The 27,448-nt window shown below is 49.5% G+C and overlaps 2 protein-coding genes across 2 annotated transcripts in view; one reads left to right on the top strand and one right to left on the bottom strand.

Moving 5' to 3' along the window:
• Positions 1 to 23,530, top strand: part of LOC122376386 (ectopic P granules protein 5 homolog) — a 47,509-nt gene extending 23,979 nt beyond the window's left edge. Inside the window, exons 23-34 of the mRNA XM_043356250.1 lie at positions 128 to 352; positions 786 to 991; positions 1,332 to 1,463; positions 2,324 to 2,487; positions 9,278 to 9,486; positions 9,793 to 9,911; positions 10,145 to 10,268; positions 10,914 to 11,115; positions 14,976 to 15,179; positions 15,589 to 15,738; positions 16,092 to 16,897; positions 22,901 to 23,530. Of these exons, the coding sequence (XP_043212185.1) occupies positions 128 to 352; positions 786 to 991; positions 1,332 to 1,463; positions 2,324 to 2,487; positions 9,278 to 9,486; positions 9,793 to 9,911; positions 10,145 to 10,268; positions 10,914 to 11,115; positions 14,976 to 15,179; positions 15,589 to 15,738; positions 16,092 to 16,308 (1,952 nt within the window). The 3' untranslated portion in view covers positions 16,309 to 16,897; positions 22,901 to 23,530. The remainder of the gene's footprint in view (positions 1 to 127; positions 353 to 785; positions 992 to 1,331; positions 1,464 to 2,323; positions 2,488 to 9,277; positions 9,487 to 9,792; positions 9,912 to 10,144; positions 10,269 to 10,913; positions 11,116 to 14,975; positions 15,180 to 15,588; positions 15,739 to 16,091; positions 16,898 to 22,900) is intronic.
• Positions 3,012 to 8,580, bottom strand: LOC122376393. Its single transcript, XM_043356257.1, has 5 exons — positions 8,247 to 8,580; positions 6,642 to 6,751; positions 4,643 to 4,737; positions 4,119 to 4,245; positions 3,012 to 3,840 (listed from the first exon to the last, which is right to left on the bottom strand). Exons 1-5 carry the CDS (start codon positions 8,403 to 8,405, stop codon positions 3,798 to 3,800), a joined length of 534 nt encoding a protein of 177 aa, XP_043212192.1. The 5' UTR covers positions 8,406 to 8,580; the 3' UTR covers positions 3,012 to 3,797.
• Positions 23,531 to 27,448: the final 3,918 nt, after the last annotated feature.

The raw sequence follows: 27,448 nt of genomic DNA, 5'->3' as shown, positions 1-27,448 counted from the left end.
CACAACTATTGCCCTACATCTGCCGGCAGTGACATCAAAGCTATGACTGACATTGTATGTTATACTGTCCCTGCCCCGTGTATTCGCCAGTTATGTCTTAGCCGTCCCCGCCCTGCCCTTCCCTCAGTGATGTCGGAGCTGTGGTTCATGCTGCGCGACACCTTCTGTCCGTGGCTGTGGCCGCTGCCGCTGTCCGACGGCCGGGTGCGCCAGCAGTGCGCCGGCTGGCTGCAGCAATTGGCCGCCGACCGGCAGCACCTGGCCGCCTGGATCCCTGGCGATGGGCCGCACGCGCAGATGATGCTCGATATGTTCCTGCACTGCGTGCTGCTGCTGCATAACACTCTGCCCGGTGAGTGAACGTTTCAGTGGTAGACGGACGGAGCGAGATACGAGATATTCGATGTCGTTTCGGTATCTGTCGGGCTGGCTCACTACATCTCAGATTTGGCTGTGACCCGAACCCCGTGTTATACCTTGCAACGTGGTTCGTTATGAATGACAATGCTCACGGTGACTTTCATTTGTGAAAGGCTAAGTTTTTGACAAGGAAGTAGCGCGTATGATTGCATCATTCGGTTAACACATCTGTAACTTAAGCGGTGGGAAAGAATCAGGTGGTTCGTCACTAATGCTCAAGTGTCGCCCTGTCGCGCACAATTAGCCAGGTGCAGAGTATCCTTCCTCTCACTTATTGTACGACTAGAACACGCGACTAGCAACGCGACAAATACCTCCACATACCCGTGTGTGTCTCCACTAATCTCCCCCTGCCTCTCTTCCAGCTGGCCGTCCGGCGCTATCCCACCTATGGGAGCACTACTGCTCGGTGGTGGCGGTGCCGTCGGTACAGGAGCACGTGCGCGCCCTGGTGCAGGCCGAGCTGCTGACACTGCCCTGGGACCGGCTGGCGCCTCAGCTGCACGACACGGAGCGGATCGCCCAGCTGCTGGATGTGTACCTGCCCGAGGCACACTCGTTCACCGCGCAGGTGAGGTGACCTGGGTTGGGAACGGGGGAAGGGCGATTATGGGTGCGGAGTTTAGGTTTAGGGGGACATGGGGTTGAACTGATGGATGCTGAAATGCATTAGCTTGCGACTGAACTCTGGTCTTCGCGGGGAAAAGTCTCGGGAAGTTTTGTTTTCTTCACGGGGACGGTTTTCATTCTGTCAGTTCCTTGTTGGCACAGTACGCTTACGCCTTTAACTGCATAATTGCGTCCGGTATACCTAATTATTCCCTGACATGTTACGATATGTCCGTGCCATATGTGGATTAAGTCACCCTACCATCTGGTGTAACCGTGCGTAACCCATCGCTTTGTTCCAGGTCGTAGTGCAGCTACCTTGGAAGGAGGTCGTTGAGGCGTACGACCGCGAGAGTCCCACCGGGAGCGTACGACTGCACGCCTGTCTCTTCAACATACTCATCAAAGTGTCCTTCGAGCCGAAAATACGACAGGTGAGGCTGCCACCCGGTTATATGCACGGCAATTATATGTGCTTGATAGTCACCGGGTACATGCATACGCGACACGCTCGTTTGTTTGTAATTTATTCCAAGTGGCGAGTAGGCGCATCGGGAGACAATAATATTGCTGGAGCACAGATAACATGAATCATGTTTTGATGTTGTCTGTGACTATGTTATCTATGACCAATCTATGAAGAGCCAGATTCATAGATTGTTTTCTATGACTGTCAGTTGTCAGTTTTCTATGACTGGTGGGGGTTATATAATGATAGTTTGATTATGATAGGACAAAATATGTTCCCATTGCATATTAATACTACATTATAATATTTTGTAATAACTTGATTACGCCTTCTAGCTGCAATGCATATGTGTTGTCAGAGCTGAACGACTTCAAGGCATTATTAGCGTTTTGATTTATTATGCGCCATTCTACTGTTATGCAGTTTAAACATATCAACATTTGCGCCCGATATCTAATTCACGTGGTTGCCTTGTTCATCATATAGGTTCCTCCTATTACGTTAAGCAGATTTTACAAGGAAGTTTAAATGCTCTAGGAGACGTGAGACAGTTATTCCCACCGCCATTTGGGTGTATGTTTTTGTACCCACTGCTCTCACCCTTCCTGTTTCCGTCTTTCTGCCAGTCGGGCGCCCTCTTTCTGCTGCTGAGTTTGTTTATAATTCTGCACCTACTATAAAGGTACCGTCCTCACAGTTCTCCCCGTTCCCCGTGTTTCTGCCAGTCGGGCGCCCTGTTCCTGCTGCTGAGTTTGTTTATAACTACCGCACCCATTATAAAGGTACCGTCCTCACAGTTCTCCCCGTTCCCCGTGTTTCTGCCAGTCGGGCGCCCTGTTTCTGCTGCTGAGTCGAGCCGAGGCGTTCAGCTGGCACCTGCTCGACGCGGCCACCTACCAGCGCGTGCTCGGCTGGTACATCATGTCCTGTGACCCGGCCTCGGTGCTGGAGACAGAGGCCCGAGAACCCGTCGACGTGGCGCTCATGGGGTGAGTACCAGGCGGGCTGACGGTTGCATGGTTCTCATGACGGTTCAGTGCATTGTGGGTCGAGGCTGGCTAGGCTATTGGGTGTTCATGGGTGACTGCGACTGGGTAACTAGAGACTAGAGGGCATGTGCTGGGTCGGGATCTCCAGTAATGTGCCTGACGGAACCGCTACTGTACTGGGTCATGGGGTGATACGATGGATGGCCGTCGAGCTGAGACGGCCACTGCTTTTGGTAGCTCCAAGGCTCAGACGTCAGCGCAGTGGTAATTAATCGCAAGGAACGGACCAAGGAGCTGCGCAGCTATCGATCACTCCGGGGAACTTATTTTCATTTAGTTCTTCCACGTATAGGTATCCGGCCATTGGGGTTTGTAGAGCTCGAACTCGGAACAAAGGATTCTGGGCACTGGGTAGGTATGTATAATTGTAGTTACTGGGTACTGGATAGATGACGAGGAGGTCGTTATACTGGACTGAACGCCGGTGTTTGTTTTCAGCTGCATGTGAAACCAACTTACAATTATGATAGACATTGTTCAGGTACATTTATTATTTACCGCGTCTCTCTTAACTTCCACCAGCTAACGATCAGTTGTGATTATGCGTTGAGTTACACTTTGAATTCTATGAGTGCATTTCACTTGTGCCGACATAGGCCTCTTCCCGTTCTACTATTATTGTGACAGGACTTAACTTTAAAAAACGTTAATTGGGTTAAACGTCACCTTTGCTTTGTGTGCCCTACGCGGGATACGAACTTGAAGCTTCCTTTAAACTTATTTCGAACACTGGGTCCAGATCTTCCACCCGAATTTCTCTGTAAATACGGCTACAAGCGCATAATCAGACCCGAAACGTTTAACGTGGATGATGTAAACAAGAAATGCATAGCATGTTGATGGAATATGCAACCAATTCCCATAGCAAGCCGGTTTACTAAGGACGGTATGACGTTCCAACGCTGAAGGCACGTTCCGATAATCCACACGGTGGACATATGTATAAATTGAACCGGCCGTTGTGTTACTGGCTGCTCAGAAAGATGCCACTGGCCTTCTTCAGCGCCGATGTGTTTGGATCCCCGGCACTTTGAGGTGGTCAATGGTGCTCATTAGGTCAGATTGATCAAAATTCAAAACCCATTGATATGGTGTCCAGTCACAGTGACAGCTGCTTCGATCCCTTGTCCATTCCGTGACAGTGGCTGCTAGCCATCGTCGTCCCAATGCGTCTTCGAGGGGCCGTCCAGTCGCGTGACGGTAGCTCCATGGGGCCCGTTCAGTCGCGTGACGGCGGCTCCATGGGGCCGTCACGGCGTGAGCTGAGCACCGCCGTTTGTGACGCCATTCTCCCTGGGAGACGGGCGGTGTTTCGTCAACACATGGCCAGTCTATCGGACACTGCACGCCAACCATTTGTCACGGCGCAGTTCCTCCCTCCGCCCCTTTTCCGGTCCGTTATGAAACCCATATGATGCGTATACATGCACAATCAATGCGAGAGGTTCGGTCATACACCTGGTGAGTGAGCCCAGTATTGCGTTATTCATGCACCTATGACCGGCTTTATGCGGTTTTGTATGCTTGTGTGCGAGCTGACACTGGTTGTGAATAGCGGCGCCGGCGCCTACCGTTCGTCCTTGCTCGTGACGATGAGTGTTTTCGAGTTCTTCCGTCGAAGGACGGCCTTGACGAGTAGGTGGAAAAGGCCGGCAATGGCGACGACCACCGCGGCCGCCACCACGCCGCTCACCACGGCTGTGCAGGGAGCGGACGACATGGGTTAGACTCAGAGAGTGGCGGTCATTGGTTATAGTTCGGACAGTGACTGAAGGACTTAGTTTATACACTTAAGCAGACACGGAAAGGGCTATATTACAGACAGCGCTCGTCAAGACCAAAGTCAACGTACAGAGTTGTAGGGGACAGAAAACGGTCCAATAAAAGTTTGCATCAAGTGAGCGATTCATTACGTGTCATTCCTGGCACATTATTCGCAAGTGTCATGCATTTATTTGAAATAATGAAGAATGGCTGGCCAACGCTAGCTGCACAAAGGGACCAGATTCATTGATTGCCGTCTGTCGGGCCAGTGACCATGTTTTATTGTCTATTGTGTATCGAATATGTGCAGGTCTGGCCGAGCATGGCTCACCTGTGGTCATGGAGCGCTCCTTGAATGTAGTGAACGAGAAACACTTTCCGTCTCCAACGGGCTCCTGTTGGGGGTCTCTGGCGCTGCCGCAGGCCCTGAAAATCACCCTAGACCCTGTCATACCTGCTGCTAATGTCCAGGAAGCCAGCACACAGCAGCTGAATAGCCCCGTGTCAAGGCTAGGGCTTTGACCACCCGACATATTTTCGTAGCTCGCTTTAGCCGTGATTAAGTGGAACAGAATGACCTTAGCAGTTGACGCCTTCAAAACACCGATAAACGAACATTGAGTCGGTGTTAACGGTCACCTTGCTTTTGACTTCATTTGATGGGGTGATGTAGTTTGCCGGTGTATTTTCATCTTAGCTTAAAAATGGTTGTGCGAAGTTTTGACAGAGTGAGTATCGGTGAGTAGTTATCAGTGGTCTTTATTGGAGACGATGCATCGCCATTGCTTTTGGTGCTGAAGTTTGCAAAGATGTGCAAGAAGTTGGTCACTTACCCCGCTTACTTCAGAACGTATTTCATTCTGGGCACTAAGGTAATGGCCAATGTTAAAATGGACTAAAATGAAGCTTTGAAGTGCAGCCTCATGAGACCGCCCCACCTTTACATTTAAACGCTGACCTCAGGTGGCTCTGTGCTTCTTTTGTTAGCACATTTCACATTTCTGATACGAGACGCCATTGAATCATATGTCCACAAAGCCTGAGGGGCTGTTAAAATGCCATGTTCATTAAAGGTAGTGTGCCAGCTTTCTTGGACCGTATGGAGTTAATGGCCCAGATAAGGAGAACCGGATTTTTAGAACTTATCCATACCTTCAAAACTCATGGAAACGTCTTAAATTCTTCAAATTTTGAGTACCCCAGTGCGAAATTCGCCCCGACGGGTTGTCGGTCGTACCCCAACCACATTTCACACCACTATGAACAATAAATGCACACACTGAAATCGCTATTACCGATATGCTCATCCAATCAAGTTTCGATAAACCCGTTCATCATCATCTCCTGCGGTTTCGAACACGCCTGTTAGGTGGCTTGTGATGCTCGTCGAGGTCGGAATTTCCAAATACGCGTGGTGCGTCGGGCCGCGCGCTCTGACTTCGGCCAAAAAAAATGCGTCAGCTGATCATTGTCATTTCTGCCACTTGCGTGTGGTGAAATGGGGTCATAACTTATAAGACGGCTTTTTCATATCAATTATTTTACATAAAATCATATTTCAAACCATAAATAATGTTCGACAGCCAAATAAAAGAAACAATACAATACGGGCTTACAGTTTAAGGCTCGACATTGTGTTGTCTACGATTAGACAGCTGATAACTCATTCCCGTACGTCGTATGGTCGTAACACTATAATGACCTTTGCTTATTGTCACAAGTGCGCCGCATTCGCGATTGTTGCCCGACGCCTGTTTGCAGGTGAGCCCACTACAGTTGTTATACATATCTAAAAACCGAAAAACTTTTAGGCGAAAAAGGCACTATTCCAGGCCCATTTTTGATTTTTTTGCGATATTAGGTAAAAACAGAAGCTTCTTATCCTAGGAAAAATAAAATGGGAAATCTTTCAAAGGTGGCACACTACCTTTAAGGCACTTCTGATGCCTTAAAAACATCTTTTGCTGGTGCCTTAGAGCACAAAAAATCTCGAGATCGACGATTATACGTTGCATACATGTGATGTTTACTCGACGGGTTTGACAACTATAATTACGAAACATTAAACTGTTTTGCCGCCATAAAATTACTTTATTAGCATCATAAAGTTGCACATGTGGAATGTAATGGAAAGGAGTGCGATATCAAAATGTTTTGGGTCATTCCTGCATTCCACAGCAGGAATTGCTGCTGAATAAACACCGGGTTGTGACGGTCGGCATTCCGCCTGGCTACACCGAGCGCCGTCCGCGGGAGTACATTCTACAGAATCCGTACATTTCAGCTCCGTACTTGTACCTGTGCTACGTGCTGTTCAGCTATTTACCTACCTGTATTCGGAGCCGGTGTGTAGGTCTGTAAACAACAGCGCCTTCTGCTCTGAGCTGATGCTGGGGTCCAGGGTCACATTCTGCTGTTCATAGTGCGAACTGTCCTCCCACTTAGAGAGCGTCACCACGACATGTGGGAGAGGGAGGCGTGCGGGTCAGTTAGGGAGAGTCACGGGGGAGGGGAATGCGCTGATCAGTATGTGAGAGCCACCACGAACTGAGGAAGATGAAAGCGTGGGTCGGCAAGGGAGAGGAAGGAGACGTATTGTCATTAGGTATCTGTCGCTGGTGGTTGAGTTAGGATTGGGATTGATTGTGGAACGGGGCGGTACTGCAAGACGCACAGCTTGGCGAGGCTCAGCTTGTTTAGTTCAGTGCTCCATCACTAAAGCACCAATATGTGGTTATATTTGATACCACGTCTGTCCCGTGGCTCAGTTGGTAGAGCGTTTGACTCCCTTTGGTGAGAGCCCGTTTTCGAGTCGCTCATCTTTCTCTCGTTACCCGGTATTGCCCTAGGGGTTGGGGCCTACCTACAAGCTCACTTTAGCGTGGGGTTGGGCTTTGTCAGTCCGTGTATTCAATTATTGGAGCTAAATTTGTTGGAGAAAATGTCGAGAAAACAATAAAGTAATATTCCCCTCGATGATGCAACTGTTTGACGCAAGGCATACCCGAGATACTGGCGCTCAGTGTGCTCAAAGTCTAAAAAAAAAAAATGGTTCATTGTATCTACTATGTCATGTGTACTAATTCAAATGAGATGCACCCGTGCGTGAAATTTGTCCGGACTATTAGTCTATATAAAATGCATCCTCTTTAATGCGAGGCAGGTGGTTCGTACAAAGTGCAACGAAAGCTCGTGGTCCGAGCTGGTCCGAGCCTACATGCAGCCCAATCCCAGACCCATGTTGATAGCGGAGCCCAAACCCATGGGCTGTGAGACCTGTGCCTACCGTGACACTGCCGTGGGGGGATGGGGGGAGGCGGCATTATTTGCGCACCTCTATCGTCACAATGAACTGACGTAAAACTGGGTTAATTGAATGTTATGCTGTTCCTATGATCGATTAATTTGGCGGACAGTAATTAGTCTCTACGGACCACGCTGGCGGCAATGGTATCGACTCAGACACGGTGTTTCTTGGATATAGGGCTGCCGTCGTGATTGGAAAAATAATAATCGTGACGAATGACCGAAAAATGACTACGGCTGTTACCGCCGTGGAATTTTCGCCTGCACTGATATAAAACAATTGAGCTATTCATTCCATACACCTACATGTAGGCCGTCAGAATGAAGTTAATAAAATGGGAGTTCGTCATGCAAGTTAACAACAAAGTAGCGATCTGCCAATGTTACTCACGCAACATGGCCATTGCATTCAGCCTAAAGTATAATATGTTCCGATCAAGGAAATGAAATAGTATACAATTCCACATGGACACGCACGCCTTTGATTCCGGCCATGAAGAGGACAGTGGACACTGCAGGTTTGGTCCGGCGCTCCGGCAGGATTGGTCCCATCTGGTCCAGCCCTGGAGGTAGTTTTGGTCCAGTTCGTTGGTTCGGTAGTTTCGGTCCGGTCCGGTCTGCGACCTCACCTGACTGGCACTGGAGTTAGTTTTCACCACCAGCAGCCTGGCCTCGTCACTGGTCACATGTCCCAGCTGTAGGCGCACCTCCGGCCCGTTCACGGCTCCGGCCACCCCCAGTCCCAGCACGGCGAGCGCCGCACACCTCCAGTACCCGCACCCCAACATATCTGCGAGATGACTGCCGCCGCGTCGGGCCGGGCCGGCTCGTCGCGGGTAGCCCGCCGTCGGCAGAGGCGAGTGCACGGCGGCTCGTCCGGCGGTGACGCAGCCGCGCCGCTGTGGCCGCCGTCCGCCTAGTCACGGCTCGCGGCGCTGGCACGGCGGCCGCGCTGGTCTGCCTGGCTCCTGGCCAGCGGCTGTGCCGGGCCCGGCATGCGCCTCTGCATGCGCTGACCTTGGCTGGTGGGACGTGATCGGGCCTCGAACAACTCCCCGGTCCGCTCGGACAGCAGGCAATGCGGACGACCGCTCGCGGATGGAATATATTGTAAGGCGCTGGTGTGGAGATGGACGAGGTGGAAACGGAAAGAGAACGAACATAACAACATTGAAAGGGACTGGACAGCGTCAGGCGACGGTATACATCGGGATGGAATAGGACAGGATGCTCAACTGGATGACATGACGAAGTGGAGAGGACTGGACAGCCCTTGAATGTTCTCATTCAGACTTTTTGATGAATTCTGATACTACCTTGGTTCATATTAAATTCTGATAGCTGTTCCCCTTCTCATATATTTGTAACGTTAGCTTCGTTAAGTTCTGCCACGTTTTCCGTGCCTTCGTTTTGTTAGTTATTTCACATAAACCATAGTGCTGCAAATGAGATTGGGCAAATTAAAATTCAGACGAACCACCATGGTTTTGATCCAGTGTCTCGACTCTCAGTTCTGGATAACCCATAAAAGGTTTGCTGTGATAGGAATTCCGATGACAATTTGCCAAAATTTTCGCTTATGAGAGATTTAAATACACCCGTCTTTACTCCCGCCTCGTCCCCTCCTCCGGCTGACCTGTCTGTCTATCTGTTCCGACAGATTCCTGCAGGTGGCGGCTGGTCACGTGGCCTCTGCCGAGCGACTGCATCCGGAGACGGCCAAGAAGCGTGCTGCCTACACCTCCGGCCTGGTGCGCATGCTGGCCAACGTGGCGGCCACCAACAAGGCGCTAGTGAACTCTCAGAGACACGGCTTCACGCGGACGCTGCTGAGACTGCTGCGGGAGACGGAGGCCATCGTCGGCCGCAGTGAGTGCGCGGGTAGTGACGTCAGAGTGGCGTCATCGACAGAATGTGTGTACCTAGTCGTCGGCGACTCAAGTGAAAACATAATATGTATGTAGTAGGTAGTCGTTTACACACTGATTTATCGAGCATTGCCTTTTGAGAAGTGAACACTGGCTCTGTCAGGGGTTTAACACCATCAAGCAACCGTTGTATGACTCGTGCCCAAGCACAGATGTCTGTGTAATTTGGTCCTATCCAATTACCAGCTCTCGGCTGTGCTGCTGTCCAGTACCGTCGCTCACTCTGCACCGCTGTCCGTGTCCCCAGTGTCTCCCGACGAGGGGTTCCGAGAGGCGGCGCCTCTGATGCGCGAGCTCCTGCAGTGTGTCGGCTCGCGCACTCCGCCTCCTCTCCAGGACCTCTGCGCCGAGCGGCTCGTCAAATGGGTAAGCGACCACGTCACTGAGAGAATGGAAGGTGGGTGCACTTTGATATGAAGACTGGGCGTTTGTTCAAAATGCTGCTCGTAGACTAACCCAGCCGCAAATGATCAAGACCAGAATAGCGTCCGCTATTATGATTCCATAGTATTGATCCTTTATCGGTTTTGTTTCAAGTATGACAAGTCTCCAAATGATGCATGTGTGTATGGCCGTACTGATGCATTTGACTCTGTCAGGTGTCGGAGGAGAGCGGCTGCGTACTGCTCTGTCCCATGCTCAGGGTATCGGGGACCATCGTACACGACATGCGCCATCTTTCCAACTTTTGGGAGGCCATCATTACGTCACTCTTCGCCAGGGGTGAGTAAAAGCTAACTAATACCAGCCTCAGCCAAAGGTGGTAGGGCTCGTCAGTTCCCTTAAAATCAAAAGTGTTAACGTGACAATGAACTATTCATTGCCGAGACAGGATGTGAATTGCTGCTGTGTGTCGTAACTCAGTTCACGATCGTTCTTGCAATAATAACCTTTAAAGAATTGATTTTAGACTATAACGGTGATTGCATGGGGCAGTGCATGAATGGGCGAACCTCAATGTGCTGCTGTTATTCGTTAGCAGCACATACTGTGTTACCAATTTTTGTTTTGTCATCTGTTGTACCCTACTTCAGAATGTATGAGTGCAGGTGAACTATGTATGTCACCATTCTGTATTCAACACACGTCACCCATGTGTGATCCCGACAGTGACCGGTGACCTTCAGTTAACTGTGACCTCTCCAGTGACCCATGCCCCTCCCGTTCGCCAGAGTCGGGAGCCGAGTGGCCGGACCTGTGGCCGGTGACCCCTCCAGTGATCTGTGACTTGTAACCAATCAAGTGACCGGCGCCCTTCCGTTCGCCAGAGTCGGGAGCCGATTGGCCGGAATTGTGACCGGTGACCCCTCCACTGATCTGTGACCTGTAACCCCTCCAGCCAGTGACCCGCGCCGTCCCGTTCGCCAGAGTCGGGAGCCGAGTGGCCGGACCTGTGTCGACTGGCCGAGTTCCCCGATCAGTCCGTGTCTCGGCTGCTGTCGACCAGTGTGGCGTCCGGTAACCTGCTGGTGGTACACCTGTACCTGCTGCAGCGCCGGGACGCCGACGCCGAGCCGGCGCCGCTGGCAGCCGCCGCCGCCGGCTGGGTGACCGAGGTCACCGCGCTAAGGTCAGTGGGGGCGGGTGGCACGCGCGCTGCCGTACACGACACAGGGAGATATGTCAGCGGATACTGTACCGCCCAGCACGCTGGCGCGCACACACACAGTGGCGCACCCCGCAGGCTCTTGGTCGCACATACGCACAGTGGTGAGCCCCGTACGCCCGCGCACATACGCACACCTGATGCACTGGTGCAAGTATTGCCTCACTGACACTAGCACGCAAAGACACTATCGCGTACAGACAATGGCGCACACACGCACACGCATTATGCGTGGACAGCATGAAGACGGGGTATGATAACGGCATAAACGCATATGGAGTGTACTGTCACGGCTGATTTGTTGCAAATGTATAATGGAACAATCGTAGGGAGAATGAGGCGCTCCTCAATGTTGCGCCGTCTGTTTTGGGATGTTCTGATAATTTGTTTGGTTATGTTATCCCGCGCACCGACGGGGGGGGCGGATATCCGCCCCCCCTGAGGAATTTCGCGAATAGCGGGAAGCGCCGCGAAATTTGGTACGACTATTCCCTTATCAATTTTACACATGGTGTGCAAGTTTGAACTTCCTACCTTTCAAGGTCAGGTCACCAGGTCACTTTGAATGACCCAACCTCAAGTCACTTTTTTGCAACTTTGTCACGTGCCAGAGCTACAGTAGATGTCAGAGGCCTTTGAAAGTCGCAGGATGTTATAAGGTCATTAGTAGCTACAATTTGTATATCTTTTTCAATTCAATTCAATTCAATGTGTATTCGCGATAGATCCACGCAAACTGGTGGCTTTTCGCCATCGTACGTAGTAAAAATAAAACAGTGATAAAAGGTAAACATACAGTAGCATCCATCCAAAGCACAGATACACAAACAAAAACGTAAGGCAGGTGACAGTATACCCATTATCCATATAGGGCGCACAGGTAATCACAGCACTCGCCAACAAACCTCCCGGCTCCAGCTCTCGTCACGTTTCGACGGCACGCAGGTGGCGCTTTGCAGCAGTCTTGAATGAGGTTCCTGCAGGCTTCGGTACCTCATTATACAATTTCACACCGCTGAAACACAAGCGCTTGCGACCAGTCTCGGTACGAATACGTGGCACAGTCAGGAGGTCAGCAGACCGTGTGTCGTGATCGTGCTGGCGGCGAGCAGGAGCACCGATAGTCTGCGCTAATGGCGGCGGAACGAGGCATGACAAGAGTCGGTGAATGACAAGAACTCGATGATAGGAAATGAGCTCGTCTGCTTTGAACCAACCCAGCGATCGAACCACGTCCGAAATATGGTCGGTCTTCCGACGTCCAGACACAACACGCGCAGCGAAGTTAATCAACTTTTGAATTCGGTGGACCTGCGGTGGATCTCGGAATTTTGATGTCGGTGACCTAAGGTCAGGTCAATTTCGCGACCTCCCCATTATAAGTCAATGGAGGAAAAATCAACTCCCTGTTTTTACCACTAAAACGGGTCGGAATGACCCCATATACCATACATGACTTCATATACGATCAACCTTCACTACCTTGAGGTCTGTTTTGCTGTTGGGTAGCTGTGAGGTCATGTGACGTCATCAAAGGTCACCAAAGGTTTTTGGCCAATAACTCCGTACAGGAACAAGATACAGACGCGTGGATGGTCTCATTGTGTTCAGCTCGTCAAGACGCATCGAATGATATACATGATGACCTCGAGGTCACGTGACCTGAGGTCAACCTTTGACCTTGACCTTTCGAGGTCAACATATATATCATTCGATGCGGATTGACGAGAGATCACGATGATGCCCTTAGTTTGTTCCTATCTTGACTAATTCGAAAGTTATTCGAGAAAAACTCTCCATATCTAGCGCCGCCATTTTGACTTTTTCGACCCCTGTGACGTCATCTTTGACCTGACCTGAAAATGACCTTAGTAAAAATTGTAGATCTTGACCGTGCGTATCCGATGCCGTTTACCGCTTGTCGCTATCTTGCTTCGTTCTCGAGATCTCAGGGGGGGCGGTCATCCGCCCCCCCCCCCCCGTCGGTGCGAAGTTGGCGCAGACCCCCGTCGGTGCGCGGGTTATAACTGATGTCAGCGATAGTGAAGGTGACGGCTTGGAGTGGCTTTGAGGCGTTGAGCTACCCCGGACAGGCTGTAATTAATGATTTATTACAACAATGCTGGCGTTAGTATATGTCGCCTGGCTTGGCAACTAACAAAACATTTCATATGAATTCCTTTAAGTGTACTTTTTACTTTACTTTTACTGTTTACCTCTAATACTTTTGGTTTGCGACAAATTATTTCTCTAATATTTGACACTTTTCAACTTTGGTCTGCTAAATACTTTCTATTTAGTGTTTCCGTAAAAAAATGTGTAAGCCTAAGAACAATCCAGTCTCCTAAATTTTAATTGTCTGTTTGGGTGGAAATTGAATCCAAATGAAAGTAACTTCTAACTCTTGTATCCGACTTTCCAAATAAATTTTCCATTCCCGATTTTACCGAGAATGAGCATCGGCGTGCATGGTCGTATTTCATCCCACATCCCACATGCTGCAGCGATTCGAATAACATGCAATGAAGCAAGCATACAAATAGCAGTTCCTAGCAGTCCCCGCCATTTATCGTGGCGGGCATGTTTTTTTTTTGTCGCCTCACCAAAGCTATCACGCACAAAAGTAATTGCTGGCTGATGTTTGCGAAGAAAACGACAGGGGATTATCGGATTAACAATAATAGCGTCGTAAATGTATGTGTGCTGCTTCTGAGTACCAGCAACTTGTACATGAGTGTATTCTCCATTTGAGGTCTGTGGTTGTTATGTGAAGCTATTATCGACATTGCTAACCGCACAGTGAGCGGGACATGTCTTTTTATAACACTGATCCTTCAATAAATCTCCGCGGTATCAGCATGCGAGTCAGCAAGGAAAATGTCTGGGCGAACCAGCACCCATGATGCAACGGAAGCACGACTCTTATCCCCTTGAAAGTTCAAATACGCCCCCTAACCTAAAATCACGAAGTGCACTAAGTTGAAATCAAGTTGAATTTCAACTTGAAAGTTGAAATCAGAAGGCGAAAACGATAAACCGGATAATGCAAACGACGCTTGCAGTTTCCTGTACTATGGAGATTGGAGAAGTTAGGAGAGTGGTCGGTAGAAGCCAGAAGGCTTAGTCTGATGGCCTGTGATGCGTCGAATGCTAGTCAAATGAGCCGTTAGCGAGTTTTGACGGGGTAATTTGCACTGTGGTTTGATTTTATACAGTCAATTGATTCAACGTGATGGAACTGATTCTGAGGTCAACGCACGTTGTTTGGGCACTAATGCATATTATATGGGAAACGTTTTTAGCCCACCTTCATCATTATACTTGATATAAGACCATTAAAGCTGGTCCCAAACTATAAAATATTTTGCCACTTGATGTAAGACCAGTCCGGTAGAGCTGGTACCAACCGATAAATTATTTCACAAATGCCCTTCATCATGTCATTTCGCGTTCACACAGGTTGTTTGTCACGTCGACAGTAAAGTTATGCGCCGCCCCCCGCACCTTGCCGTGTGTTGCTTTTGTCGTCCGGCCATGTAAGAATGGACCGGCGCCCGGGACATTAACTATCGGTAGACAGGCGATTTCTAGTCTCAGCGTGCAGGAATTTCTTGCCCGGTTCGGCTGGGACATGTAGCGTTTAAACAGGAAATTTGACTTATCCGCCTCATTCCGGTTTATTTTATGATTGCAAGTCTGTTCAGTTAGTAGATCAAGTACGCTATTCGTTTGTTCTACCTATAATTCACCATCACATTCGTAGGAAACCTTCATTCGCAGCACACATCCGCAGCCCGCTGACCTGTCCATCCTTCCCTCGCCAGGGAGGCAGCCGAGCCAAAGCTGTGCCTGCTGCTGCACCAGACCCTGTGGCTGTTGGAGCGTCTGGCGGACGCCGGTCGGCTGCCCGAGCTGTGCCGGCACGTGCGGACGGTGGCCGGCGCGCTGCTGCTCTGGGGCGAGGACCGCGACAACAGCGGCCTGCTGGGAGCCATCGGACTCGGCCGGCGCTCCACGCTGTCGCCGCAGTGAGTGGGGTAGTTGTTGGGGCGAATAAGGGAGTCAGACCTTATTTATTAGTCCGGCTGGACAGATCTGGCTATGAAATGTATGGAAGGGTCGGATAGAACAATCTAGCTGGTTGAACGAAACTGATGGATACAGTGGACGGGATGATGGCGTTTGGAACGGGTGTGGTTTGTGACGTCGACAATCACTTTCATGGGCGCAAAATGACCTTGTAGTCGGCGCGCCCTTAAGCCCCAATAAACAAACAAACAATCACTTTCCAGGGTATCCGATCCCACCGTCTGGCGGAGACGCCGACCCTCTGTGTCTGTCCCTGCCCCTTGTTTCGTTTCTGTATATCCGTCTCCGTCTATGGCCGTCGTTGTGTATTCCGAAACCGACTAACAGACGCCCGCCCCTGCGCGCCAGGTTCCGGCTGTTGTGCCGCGCACTGGCCGCCCTGCTGCTCTGTCAGCTGTGGACTGACGGCACTGTGACGCTGGAGCCGCGTCCCGCCGAGGCAGAGCCCACGGATCGGCTCTCCAGTGATAGCTCCTCGTCAGGCTCGGACAGCAAGTGGTGAGTGATGGTGGGAGTGAGGCAGGGGAGGGAGAGAGAGAGAGAGAGAGAGAGAGAGAGAGAGAGAGAGAGAGAGAGAGAGAGAGAGAGGGGGGGGGAGAGCGTCTTCAGGCAATGTGTGCTGACATACCGAGGCAGATGCCTGAGGACTGACTAGGAAGTCGCTTTTTAAATAGGCATAGCGATGATCCCAGTGTTACGATGCGTGCGGTTCTTGTCTTACTAACGAAACTATATGATATCGGCATATGGATGGATATCGGAATATCGGGATCCATCCGATTGATGACGGAGTGGACGACTCTGTGTCCTGCGTGCTCACGCATATTATCTCACGCTGTATCCGTCGGCAGGGGCCTGCCGCGCGGCCTCATTCCAGAGGCGTACGCCGCGTTCGAGCGTCTGACGGCGCTCCGCTCGCGGCGCGAGTACGCCGCCCACCTGCAGATCCTGGAGGAGGCCGTGGCCGACGTGCTGAGCACCACCACCACACTGCGCTCCTGCCGGAGAGTGCTGCGTGATGTGGTGCGCCGCACCTACCAGGAGCGCTGCCTGCACCAGCTGCTGTGACCAGAGCGCTGTCTGTAACAGCTGCTGTGACCGGGGCACTGTCTGCACCAGCTGCTCTGACTAGAGCGCTGTCTGTGACCAACTGCTGTGACCGGGGGCACTGTTTGCACCAGCTGTCTGCACGAATTTGCCTACACCCACTGTTGTGAAGCTGTCTTTGGCAGCGTTTCGTTATTTGATTCCCGAGTGGAATTTGCCAGTGTGAGAGATAGCCAATGGATCTCTACTGCCTGTGACCTGAGAGCTGAGTTGGTGAGAAAACGTTAGAGCCGGTGCGAGTTAGAACCCGGCCGAACCGAACCGGACCTACGGATGCCAGTTTTAACTGTGATAGTCCGGTCAGAGAGGCGGCGGGGACCCTTACGATTCTAGTCGGCCGACCATGGCTGCCGGATAGTGTTCTAATCAACACTACCTGGCCAGAGGGATCCAGGCCTTTATCGGATGATAGTGAGTGTGCTGCTGACAGTATGGGTAAATTCAACAATGCTTTCTACTGCACAACATGGTATATTGGCCGGTGAGCTTGATCAGTATTGTCTATGCAAGTGTATGCGCCAGAAACGCGGTGTGAATATATATATCTAAAATGATATGCTTATGGGGCTTAAAATGATATGATATGGGAGCAGCAGCGGCAGCGTGCTGTGGACACGTCGGAGCTGGCTGACCGGAGCGATCATCAGAGGTGCGTCTCTTCACTACTGGACTGCGCCCGGGAGTCGCCGGTTCGGCTGGTCCACCTGTCCCCGCCCCTTTTGGGAGTGGTGGCTGCGGGTGGTGCTGCCGGGCCGTCGGTTGGCGGCGCTGGGGGCGGCTCCCCGACGCTGGACAACGCGTCGGCTGATTCGGCGGGTCCCCTCAGACGGCGGGCGGAGACGTCCCCGCCCGAGTCGGGGGGCGGCCTGGGCCCGCCTATGGCGGTGACGTCAGCGTCCGGCTCCGGGCAGCTGGCTGCTGTGCCCGTGCTGAGATCCGGTGGACGGGCGGCGAGCGAGGTGAGTAGCCCGACTGCAGTGCTGCCACCTAGGGAGCGACCTGCGAGTGTAGAGGGGCTGCGGTCGCCGGAAGGTGGCACTGTTAGCGCAGTGACGCAGCGCGACCGGGCGAGTGACGGGTCGCCGTCGCAGGCGGGAGGGGACATGGGACTGACCAGTGTGGCGGGTGCAGCTGCTCCTCAGGAGGGGGCATACGTTGACAGGGACTCAAACTGGTCGGAGGGGGGTAGGAAGAGAAGGTCCAGGAGCTTCGGCTCCCGAGACATCAGAGAATACTTCTAGTGCACTGTCGTGTGTGTCCAACCATGAGGCAAATCAAAGTGTTTTTTTTTGTTTTGTTTTTTGTTTTTTGTTTTTTTTTTTCTTTCTATGAAGGTCATCTCAAGCGAACATATGAAGTTAACTTATACAGTACATCTCTTTTGTGTATTGCCTCGGCATACCCTGACGTGGCGTCGTCAACTCGTGCGAGAATACATCATGTGCTTGTTTTTACGTTTGGTACTGTTTTTGTTCAGTTTTGTTGTCTGTTCTCTCTCGGTTGTTCTCGCGTTGCCTCGCAGGAGCCGCGTGGCGGTGCAGTCGGTGGCCGGCCGGTGTTCGCTGGGGGACGGTGGCCGTCCGGCGCTGCTGGTGGCCGGGACTGCTGCGGCGCGGCTGGTGGCGGCGTTGGCTGTGGCGTCTGGTGGTGCGGCTTCTCCGGTGGCGGAGTCAGTCTCGGTGCTGTCGGCGGCCGGGTCCGTCTCGGCGGCGGTGGCTGCGTGGCTGGGGTCGGTGGCGGGGTCGGCGACGGCCATCCCTGGACAGTGCATGGGTCATATGCACCTCTATCCTTTCAAATTCAATCACCGTAAGCGACAAATCCGTAAAAAGAAAAGAAATAGACGAGCTTAAATTGTTATCATTAAACTGTAGGGGGCTGGGAGGAAGTGAAAAGAGACGAGACGTACTTAATTATCTTAAAACTTTGTGTTATGACATATATCTATTACAAGACACACACCTGATAGAAAACAAAGAGCCGTTCTTCAACAGTGTATGGGGAGGTAGTTGCTACCACTCATTTGGGACTTTCAATAGTCGAGGCACTTCTATCCTCATAAGTCCCCGAATTCAGCACGACCTTCTTCTACTCAAAAGGTGTCCAGAAGGGAACTACACCCTGTGTGTGCTAGAGTTGAAAGGCGCCACATATACAATACTAAATATTTACGGACCAAATGAAGACAGGCCAGAATTTTTCCATCAGGTCAGTGGTACATTGAGCCAAATTACATGTGAGAACCTTATCATTGGTGGCGACTTTAATTTTGTTATCGACTACCGGCGCGATTCGAATTACAATAGGCAGAATAATCCCGCAGCTCGGAACGCATTTGTCCAAATATTAGAAGAAGAAGCTTTGACGGATATTTGGCAAAAGATGAATCCCGGAAAACGAGCTTTCACGTGGACAAAATTAAATCCATATAAGTATGGGCGATTGGACATGATTTTTGTAAGCGACCATTTGGTAGATAGCGTTTCTTCAAGCGCTATTATCCCTGGATATCGCTCGGATCATAGCATTGTTACAGTGCAGATGAGGACACCCAGCAAGAAACGGGGGCCAGGAATTTGGAAATTTAATAACTCACTCCTTGTAGACGAGTCATATGATCAGGCCATCAAAGAGCTTATAACTAATACGGTAGAACAATATGCTGTTCCAGTTTACACAACAGAATTTGTAAGAGACCAAAACAATTTCTGCAAAATCGACTTCACCATAAGCAGCCATATCTTCTACGAGACATTGTTAATGATGATTCGTGGTGAGACTGTTAGATTCGCAAAGAGGAAAGCACGAAAATTCAGGGAAGAGGAGGATAAAATTTGCAAAGAAATATCGCGGATTAGTGATCAGTTAAACAATTATCCCAGCCCTGATACACTTCAGCGCTTAGATCACGCTCAACAAAAATTAGAAGATAAAAGAAAGGTAAAAATTCAAGGTCTTATAACGAGGTCCAGGGTAAGCTGGCACGAGGAGGGTGAAAGATGCACGAAGTATTTCCTCTCTCTTGAAAAAAGGAACGCAGTGAAGGGTTCAATACAAATCCTCAGTTTGGATGACCGAGTTATCACTGATAAAAAAGAAATACTTGAATATTTTTCTGAAGGACTTCGGAAAAAGTATCTCAAAACTCGTTCCGTGATACCAAGCGGTTATCTGAGTAATAATATAAGGAAGAAGTTGAATGAACATGAAAAAAGAGTCTTAGACGAACCTATTTCTTTGAAAGAACTGAAACAGGCATTGATGAACATGAAAAAGGGCAAAACGCCGGGCTCGAACGGTTTTACATCCGAGTTTTTTAAACATTTTTGGGAATCATTAGGTATCTTTCTATATCGAGCATGGATTGAGAGATTCGAAGATCACAAAAATCTGAATTCACATAACGAAAGTATTGTTAAGCTGATTCCTAAACCAGGCGTACCAAAGGATTCGCCTAAAGGCTGGAGACCTATCTCGCTACTAAATGTAGATTTCAAAATTATATCGGCGGCAATAGCTAAAAGATTAAAAGCTGTGATACACAAACTCGTTTCACCCTCTCAAACAGCATACATTCCGGGACGTTTCATTGGGGAAAACAGTAGGCTGCTGTACGATGTTATTGAGCGCTTGAACAGTCAGGATGGGTCGGGGATTGTGATGGGGGTGGACTTTGAGGCAGCCTTTGATACAGTTTCCTGGGAATTCCTGTCAAACACGCTTGAGATTTATAATTTTGGTCATTATTTTCGAAAGCTCGTCAATGTGCTTTTTCTTAACCGAGATCTAAACTCACGTATCCTTCTAGATGGCAATCTTGGTGCAAAAATATTCATGCAAAGAGGCATTAGACAAGGTGACCCTATATCCGGCTATCTGTTTAATCTTATCATGGAACCTCTCGCGTATCAATTGAATACCTCTCCTTGTATAAGAGGCATCGATATATCCGATAGAACGGAAGTCCGATTATCACAGTATGCCGACGACCTCATTGTATTCTCAAGCGATAACATCTGTTCCATTAAAGGCATACTACATGAGCTTAATAATTACTCAAAGATAAGTGGATTAAAAGTCAATTTGCAAAAAACAAAATGTCTCCCTATAGGCCAGGTGCAGACTGACACCCTTGTGGAACTAGGTCTGAGCGTCGTTAGTGAGATGAAGATTCTTGGGATAGTGTGTAACAAAAATAATGACAATATAACGTCTAACAATATCAGAACGATCATACCGAGGATAAAACAAGAGATAGCGCAATGGCGTAGAAGGCACCTAACGTTAATTGGAAAAATAACCGTTATTAAATCTCTTTTAGTCTCAAAACTAGTTCATTTATTGACATCACTACCAAACCTTGAGGAAGAGACCATTAAAGAGGTAGAGAACATACTATACCGCTTTCTGTGGAACAATAGCCCGGATAAAGTAAAACGTGCGCTAATAACAAAAGAATTTAGCGGGGGTGGCCTTAAAATGATAGATATTCGCTCCTTCATGACAAGTTTAAAAGTATCCTGGCTTAAAAGATTATACTGGGCACCTAAAGACGTTGGGTGGGCAATTATTGCACAGGATACAATTCCACCACTAGAAAACCTGGTCTGCTTCGGGTCAGTGAAATTAAGAATGGAGGCCAAAAAGGTAAAGAACAGGTTTTGGGAAGAAGTAATTCGCGGATGGTCGAGTTTCTGCACTGCATATAAACCTGACAACGATGAAATACTCGCGGACTTCATATGGTTTTCCGACAGCACAAAATACAAAAAGTCTATCGTTAAAGAATGGAACGAAAAAGGCCTTCGATTTATATCAGACCTGTTCAATCCTTTTGATGGCTCGCTACTGAGCAGAGAGCAGCTTGCAGCCACATATAAAATCAAAATGACATTTTTGTGCTATACCTCCATAATAAGAAGCCTGGCATTTGATACTTCCCCCAATGTAGCATGCATAGCTAAACACATATGGTATCCTATTCAACCTTTTAAAATCAAGCTTCTCTCACAAAACCTGCATCTTTCCAAAGTGGTATATAAAACCTTAGTAACAGGAATTAAAGTAAATCGCGATTCACACATATCTAAAATAAGTTGTAAGTGGATTCGAGATGTTGGTTCTATGCATAATGGAACTTTTTGCGATGTGCGATCGTCTACAAACAACACATATCTTCAAGCACTTCATTATCGAATTATTAACCGCATTGTTGCGACTAAAACTTTTCTCTGCCGAATCGGAAAAACAGAAACTGCTGCGTGCGACCTTTGTGGTAACGACGATACATTGTTTCACGCTCTGTATACATGCAACATAATTCAAAACTTTATACATAATTTAAAATCACATGTTCAAAGTCATTATAATATCAACTTAATAACAACACCTGAAAGCTGGATATTTCCTTGTCGTGACAAGGAAACAAACATTGAAATACTCATCAAATTGGTAGCAAAACACACAATAATGCGCTCCAAAAATAAGAACCGTCCCCCTAGTATCCCTTTGTTTACGTCCCTGCTCCGGGCAGAAGCCATGAAAGAAAAAAAGGCGGCTAAAAACTCTAGGCAATTTGAAAAATTCGAAAACAAATGGGGGAATGTTATAAATATTCTACAAAACATAGGCACCGATTGAAATGTGATGGCCGCCGCCGTCACCGCCGCCGTCGTCGCCATCCCGGTCGCTGCTGTCGGGGGGACCTGGGCTGCCCGCCCTCGCCGCCTCCGGAGAATGGCTGCCGCTGCCTGGCTGCTCGGCCTGCGCTGCCGTCGGCCGCGTTTCGGCTTCCTGCGTCGCCGCGGTGGCCGTGTTGGTGGCCGTTCCCTGGTGGAGCTGATCCGGCTGCTGTGCGCTGATGTGCGTTCTGACATTTGTAACCGGGACGGACGCCGGCACCGATACCCGAGTGGTGTCATACCTGTCAGCTGACGCGCCGCGCGTCCGTCTCGCGGTGGGTGGGTGGGGCCCCCACCGTGGGGGAGGGGGCTGTCGACGAGATGAGCTGAACTCCGCTCTTAATGCGATGTTGCAATGCGTCGTGCGTCAACTCCGTGCTCCGTGCCCGCGCCCCGTGAGAGCCGGGCTGTGGAGGCCGCCGGCGGGCGGGCCGCGCTTTGGGCGCTGCCGACGACGGGCCATATGTACGTAAATGTCTCCGCGGCCTCTGTATTCGGTTGGTGGTGGGTGACGACCGCTGGCATGCCGGAAGGGCTTGTGGTTCAGAATGGTGATAATGATCTAGTTGATATGCTATTTATGCAGTTTCATGTGCTCTTTACTGCATCTTTTGTGGGCGGATCGCGGAAGAGTGGAAGTGTGATGGATGACTAGACTGTGGCAGTAATGCTGTTTATTTGACAATAAATGCACTTAAAAAAAAAAAAAAAAAAAAAGTTCTACACAAATAATGCCAATAAAAATGCAAGTTTCTACACCCAAACTAATGCATCCGTTAATCATACATATCAAAACATACAGTTATCGCGTAAACCTGTATTCTAGTCTTACTTAATAAATTTCAAGTTGTCAAAAAAAAAAAAAAAAAAAAATGATATGCTTATGGGTACACTGTCGATAGCCTTGGTTTAATTTAATGATCACTTATTCCATGCTTATGTGCTGTCATTTCACCATAGCAATATGTGTTGTGTGATTTCTGTCGCGTTTCTCATGGTAGTCATTTGTACAACTGTGCGACCGGGCCGGTGAATGGGCCCCAGTAATGCGACGGCTGCTAGCGACTGGCCCAGACTGGCGCGGTGGTTGTGCCGAATTATCGCCGTTCGCTGGCGTCACGTCATGCCGGAGGCGGCCGTTTCGCTGCCCGCCTCCTGGGGAGGGGCACTGAGCCCGACTGCCCCCCCCCCCCCGTCCCCGCCGCGGGGGTCGGGGCAGCCGTTTTCCGCATATGTCTTGTGTATTTGTGATTGTCCATGGGGAAGTGCATTAATCTTCGTAAAGAGCTTTCAGCGGTGAGTGTGCACCGGGACTGCGCTGGCGGTGCGCGGGGTAACGCTGCCGACTATATTGTGGTGTAAGTACCGTTGGACCGATGGGGGCTGTATGGAGTTATTGACCCGGGGTCTGTCTGACGCTCGGCCCGCCGCACTGGGCACAGCTACACGCAGTAATTTTGTGTGGTTGCATGATACAGAATTTATACACATGTCTACATTTGGCACTGTGTTTGAAGTGGAGGGAGTTCGATGGTGAAATAGGGGGGCTGAAGGCGGAGTGTTGCGGCCTACCGAAAGAGAGGCGTGAATTGTGTGGTTAAGTCTTCAGCGTTTAGGAGCATGGCATGTGGCTGGGTTATGTATAGGCGCGTTTTATGAGTGCGATAGTCTAAAAGTGATTTGAAGAGACTGGCGAAATTTTTTAGTTTTTTTATATAATGGGATCGCTATTCGCTGACTTATTTTTGTGCGATAAAGACAGTAAGTCGCTCGGAAGCGCGAGATTTGTTGTGGTTAGCAGGACCCTCCCACCACGACCTACTGAAAATTATTCATAAGGCATTTCAACTTGGGAAGCAAGACCTGCCACCGTTTTCGGTCGCGAGGCAATGCCACTTCAACTTCTATAACACGCGATGTTCGGGCGGTGGGTAGACTGCTAGCTATGATTCGAATTTCGAAGGGCAATTTACGGGAAGGCGGGTAGTGCGGTACAGTATAGGTTCAGGCGCCACAAGCAGAGCCGTCTACTGTCGAGCATTTCGAGGTAAATAATGATTCCAACGACATGCAGGTATTTATGCAAAGGCATTTAGTGACTGGTAATGAAAACGAAGGTTGTGTGAGTGGTGTCATTTCAGTCAGCAAAAGACATCTATGGGCATTGGACAAGAACAAAATTGATAGTACGTATGCCAATGTGTGCTTCAGAGACCAGGCGTAACTCTATAGATGGCCTTGGGCGTAACAAGTAGAGCTATCTGTAGGCAATAAGTTATACCCACAATGTGTTATGCCTACCAGGATCTTGGTAGTGCGGTACGGCATGCTTCAGACGCAACAAGCAGAGCCATCTATTGGCAATAAGCAAAAACGAAGTCGTTTGGTATTGCGGTACAGCATGATTCAGGCGCAACAAGCAGAGCCATCTATTGGCAATAAGCAAAAACGAAGTCGTTTGGTATTGCGGTACAGCATCCTTCAGGCGCAACCAGCAGAGCCATCTATTGGCAATAAGCAAGAACGGTCTTTTTGGTATTGCGGTACAGCATGCTTTAGGCGCTTTTGTTTGTTTTTGTTTTGTTTTGTTGGGTTAGGCCCTTTCGGTCCAATTAGACCATTTCAGAGCCGGGAGGATGATAGGATATAGGGGGAGACATTGGTCTGGGCAGGCACCCTAGTGAGTCGCCGGGGCTGAGCCCGTCCAGAGGACAGGCCACCCAGCCCCAAGGCACTCACTGCACCCGGCTACGGGGTGCGCTCCCCCGGGAGCAGCGGTGCCGCTCCAGGGGAGCAGCCCGCATGAGATAAAGTTGCCTGTCCAGTCCGGAGGGGGGTTGCGGCGTGGAGGAGAAGGATTTCAGTATCCTGAGGATAGAAGCACGGAACGGTGGATTCAGGCGCCACAAGCAGAGCCATCTATTGACAATAAGTAATAACGATGTTGGTAGTGCGGCACAGTATGCTCCCGGCGCGACAAGCAGAGCCATCTGTCGGAGGTGGCGATAATTACGGGCGAGCGTGAAGCGATTCTTTTCAATATGACTGGAAAATCTCAGTGTGAGCGACCCGGCCCGACCCGACCTGACCCGGCCTGTAACGCTTTTGAGAGGCTTATAACTCAGCAACCGCTGGGCCGATTGAGATGCCGTCTTTTTTGTTGGGTATCCCTATCCCTTCTACCCCGTTATTGACTATACCATGACTATACCATAACACTGGATTGGTGTCTCGTGGAAATTAACATTGGGATCCGCGACATTGGGATCAGGCCTGCCATCTAGCGAGAGAATTATCGTAAGTTAGGAGCAAGCCGAGTGAACGCCATCTCTCAGTATTATGACACATTGACACACGTGGGTGTGGTGTGTTAGTTGGCTTGAAGTGTATACTTCCACGAGTTGGAGGTGATCTTACTGGACTTGAGACGATAAAAATGTCTTAAATGCTTGAAAGCCAAAAATGTCAAGCAGCATTTAGGTAATAACGAAAATAAAATGCGTAAGACGGTGTGTATTGAAACGCCCGGTCCCATCGGCTTGTACGACCTTTTCAATGGTCATTTACTCACAATGGTACAGCAGTTTGGCAATATGTCATGCATATTTGGTAGGCTTATTCCTTCTTCTCCGAATTTCGCTCGATTTTCTTCATCTTAGTTAATTGTTACGGCACGTGCCACGTGCCAACTTAGGGGTGTCGAAATTGTTCCACATAAAGTAACTCCGCAATGGCTGGGCCCATTACAGTAAAACTTCGTTAATAGTTAGGCACCCAGTGGCCAATGCATTTCCATGTGTCACTATGAGGGTGCTATTGCACGTGCGCACGTGCGGGGTGCCGCTTCCATATCTCAAGAACGGCTGGGCGGATAACACTCAAACTTTGTACACAAATGTCACATCGACGCTCGCACTGCATTGATCAGTGCTTACATTGGTGCAGAGTCGTACAGAAAACGAGGACTAATGAGATAGGTATCATCTTGATGAGATGCGTGGTGTTTATGCCTTTCTGTTCCAGCAGCTGATTGATCCGCAACAGGACATCCTTGTTTATTTATTATTTATTTATTTATTTGACATCGTAGGCTCATTCCACAAAAATGGCTATTCCTGAACCAGGGTCGCAATATAAAATGATGGCCGATGGGTGTCGTGGGAAAAACATACGCACGCACGCACACAGACAGACATTCGTTCGCAGTCACTCTCTCACAAACGTGTCGTCATGAAGTATTGCTAACGGTCGGCCGCCTGTTGTCGCAACAAGTGCCGGCGCAACTCTGCCTTGAACGCGCGCAGGTTCAGGTCACACATCGCCGGTGGTAGGCTATTAAAAGCTGTCACGGCGGTAAAGAGGAATCGTCTCCTCCCGGACTCCGGGAGGAGACGGGAGGAAGCCTTGTTTGTGAAGGCTTCGTCTCCCTTTGTACGTACGAAGAAGATCACACATCAAAGTTGTTTTAGGCGGCTATCTTGGGCCAGGGCTGCGGAGTTGTAGTCAGAGCCAGCGGTTCAGTTCCGACTCGGAGTCGGTTGATTTTTAAAAGCTGTAGTCGGAGTATGAGTCGAACGTCACCGAAAAGCCATCGACTCCACAGACTTACCAGGGCTGCAGAGTCGGAGTCAGAGTCGGAGTCTGTGTGAATCGACAGTTCTGCCCGGAGGAGTCGGAGTCGATATTTGGATACCGGAATCGGAGTTGGAGCCAAAGTCACTGAAATGTTATCGACTACGCAGCACAGGGTTGGGTCCTTTTCAAACAGCGTCTTGAATGACATATTGAGCGGCAATGACGTTAGCAATTCCGTCCAACTCTTTCATTAGACTTATAGATAGTACTTAACGTTCGTTTTGTACTTTGATCGGGCAATTTGTTTGATTTAGGCCAAGCAAAGACTCATGTGAAAAATAGCGAAAACGACACGTGCTGGCGAAGTCTCCAATAACTCCTGTTTCACGATTTAATGAGAAAATAACATGGAACTGCTTATCTTATTACTGACGCTGCACATAAATCTATTAATTTCTTCGCTTTCACTGACATATATAGACGTAACCTTTTGAAAAATTGCATAACAAGCCCGCTACTACACCACACTCCCGTGTGTCACAATGCTAATCAGCGGCGCTCACTCGGCTTGCTCCTAACTTACGATAATTCTCCCGCTAGATGGCAGGCCTGAGCTCAATGTCGCCAAAAACTGCGAAGACACCAATCCATTATTAGCTCATCCATGACTATACTCTTGATGCATCTATGTGACCGCTGTGGCACATGCCGCACGTGAAAATTCAACCGCGTTCAAGCTGTTTTGCAGAATACGCGCTTTTGAGAGGCCTTTATCTCGGCAACCGCTGGGGCGATTGACACGGTAATTTTTGTAGGGCAGTTGCACCCCTTCCACCAAACATCGG

Source organism: Amphibalanus amphitrite, unplaced genomic scaffold, assembly GCF_019059575.1.
Source record: "Amphibalanus amphitrite isolate SeventyFive unplaced genomic scaffold, NRLGWU_Aamphi_draft 000042F_arrow, whole genome shotgun sequence".
Lineage (NCBI taxonomy): Eukaryota > Metazoa > Arthropoda > Thecostraca > Balanomorpha > Balanidae > Amphibalanus > Amphibalanus amphitrite.
Note: the sequence above shows the minus strand (reverse complement) of the source record. Positions and strands in the feature narration are given on the sequence as shown.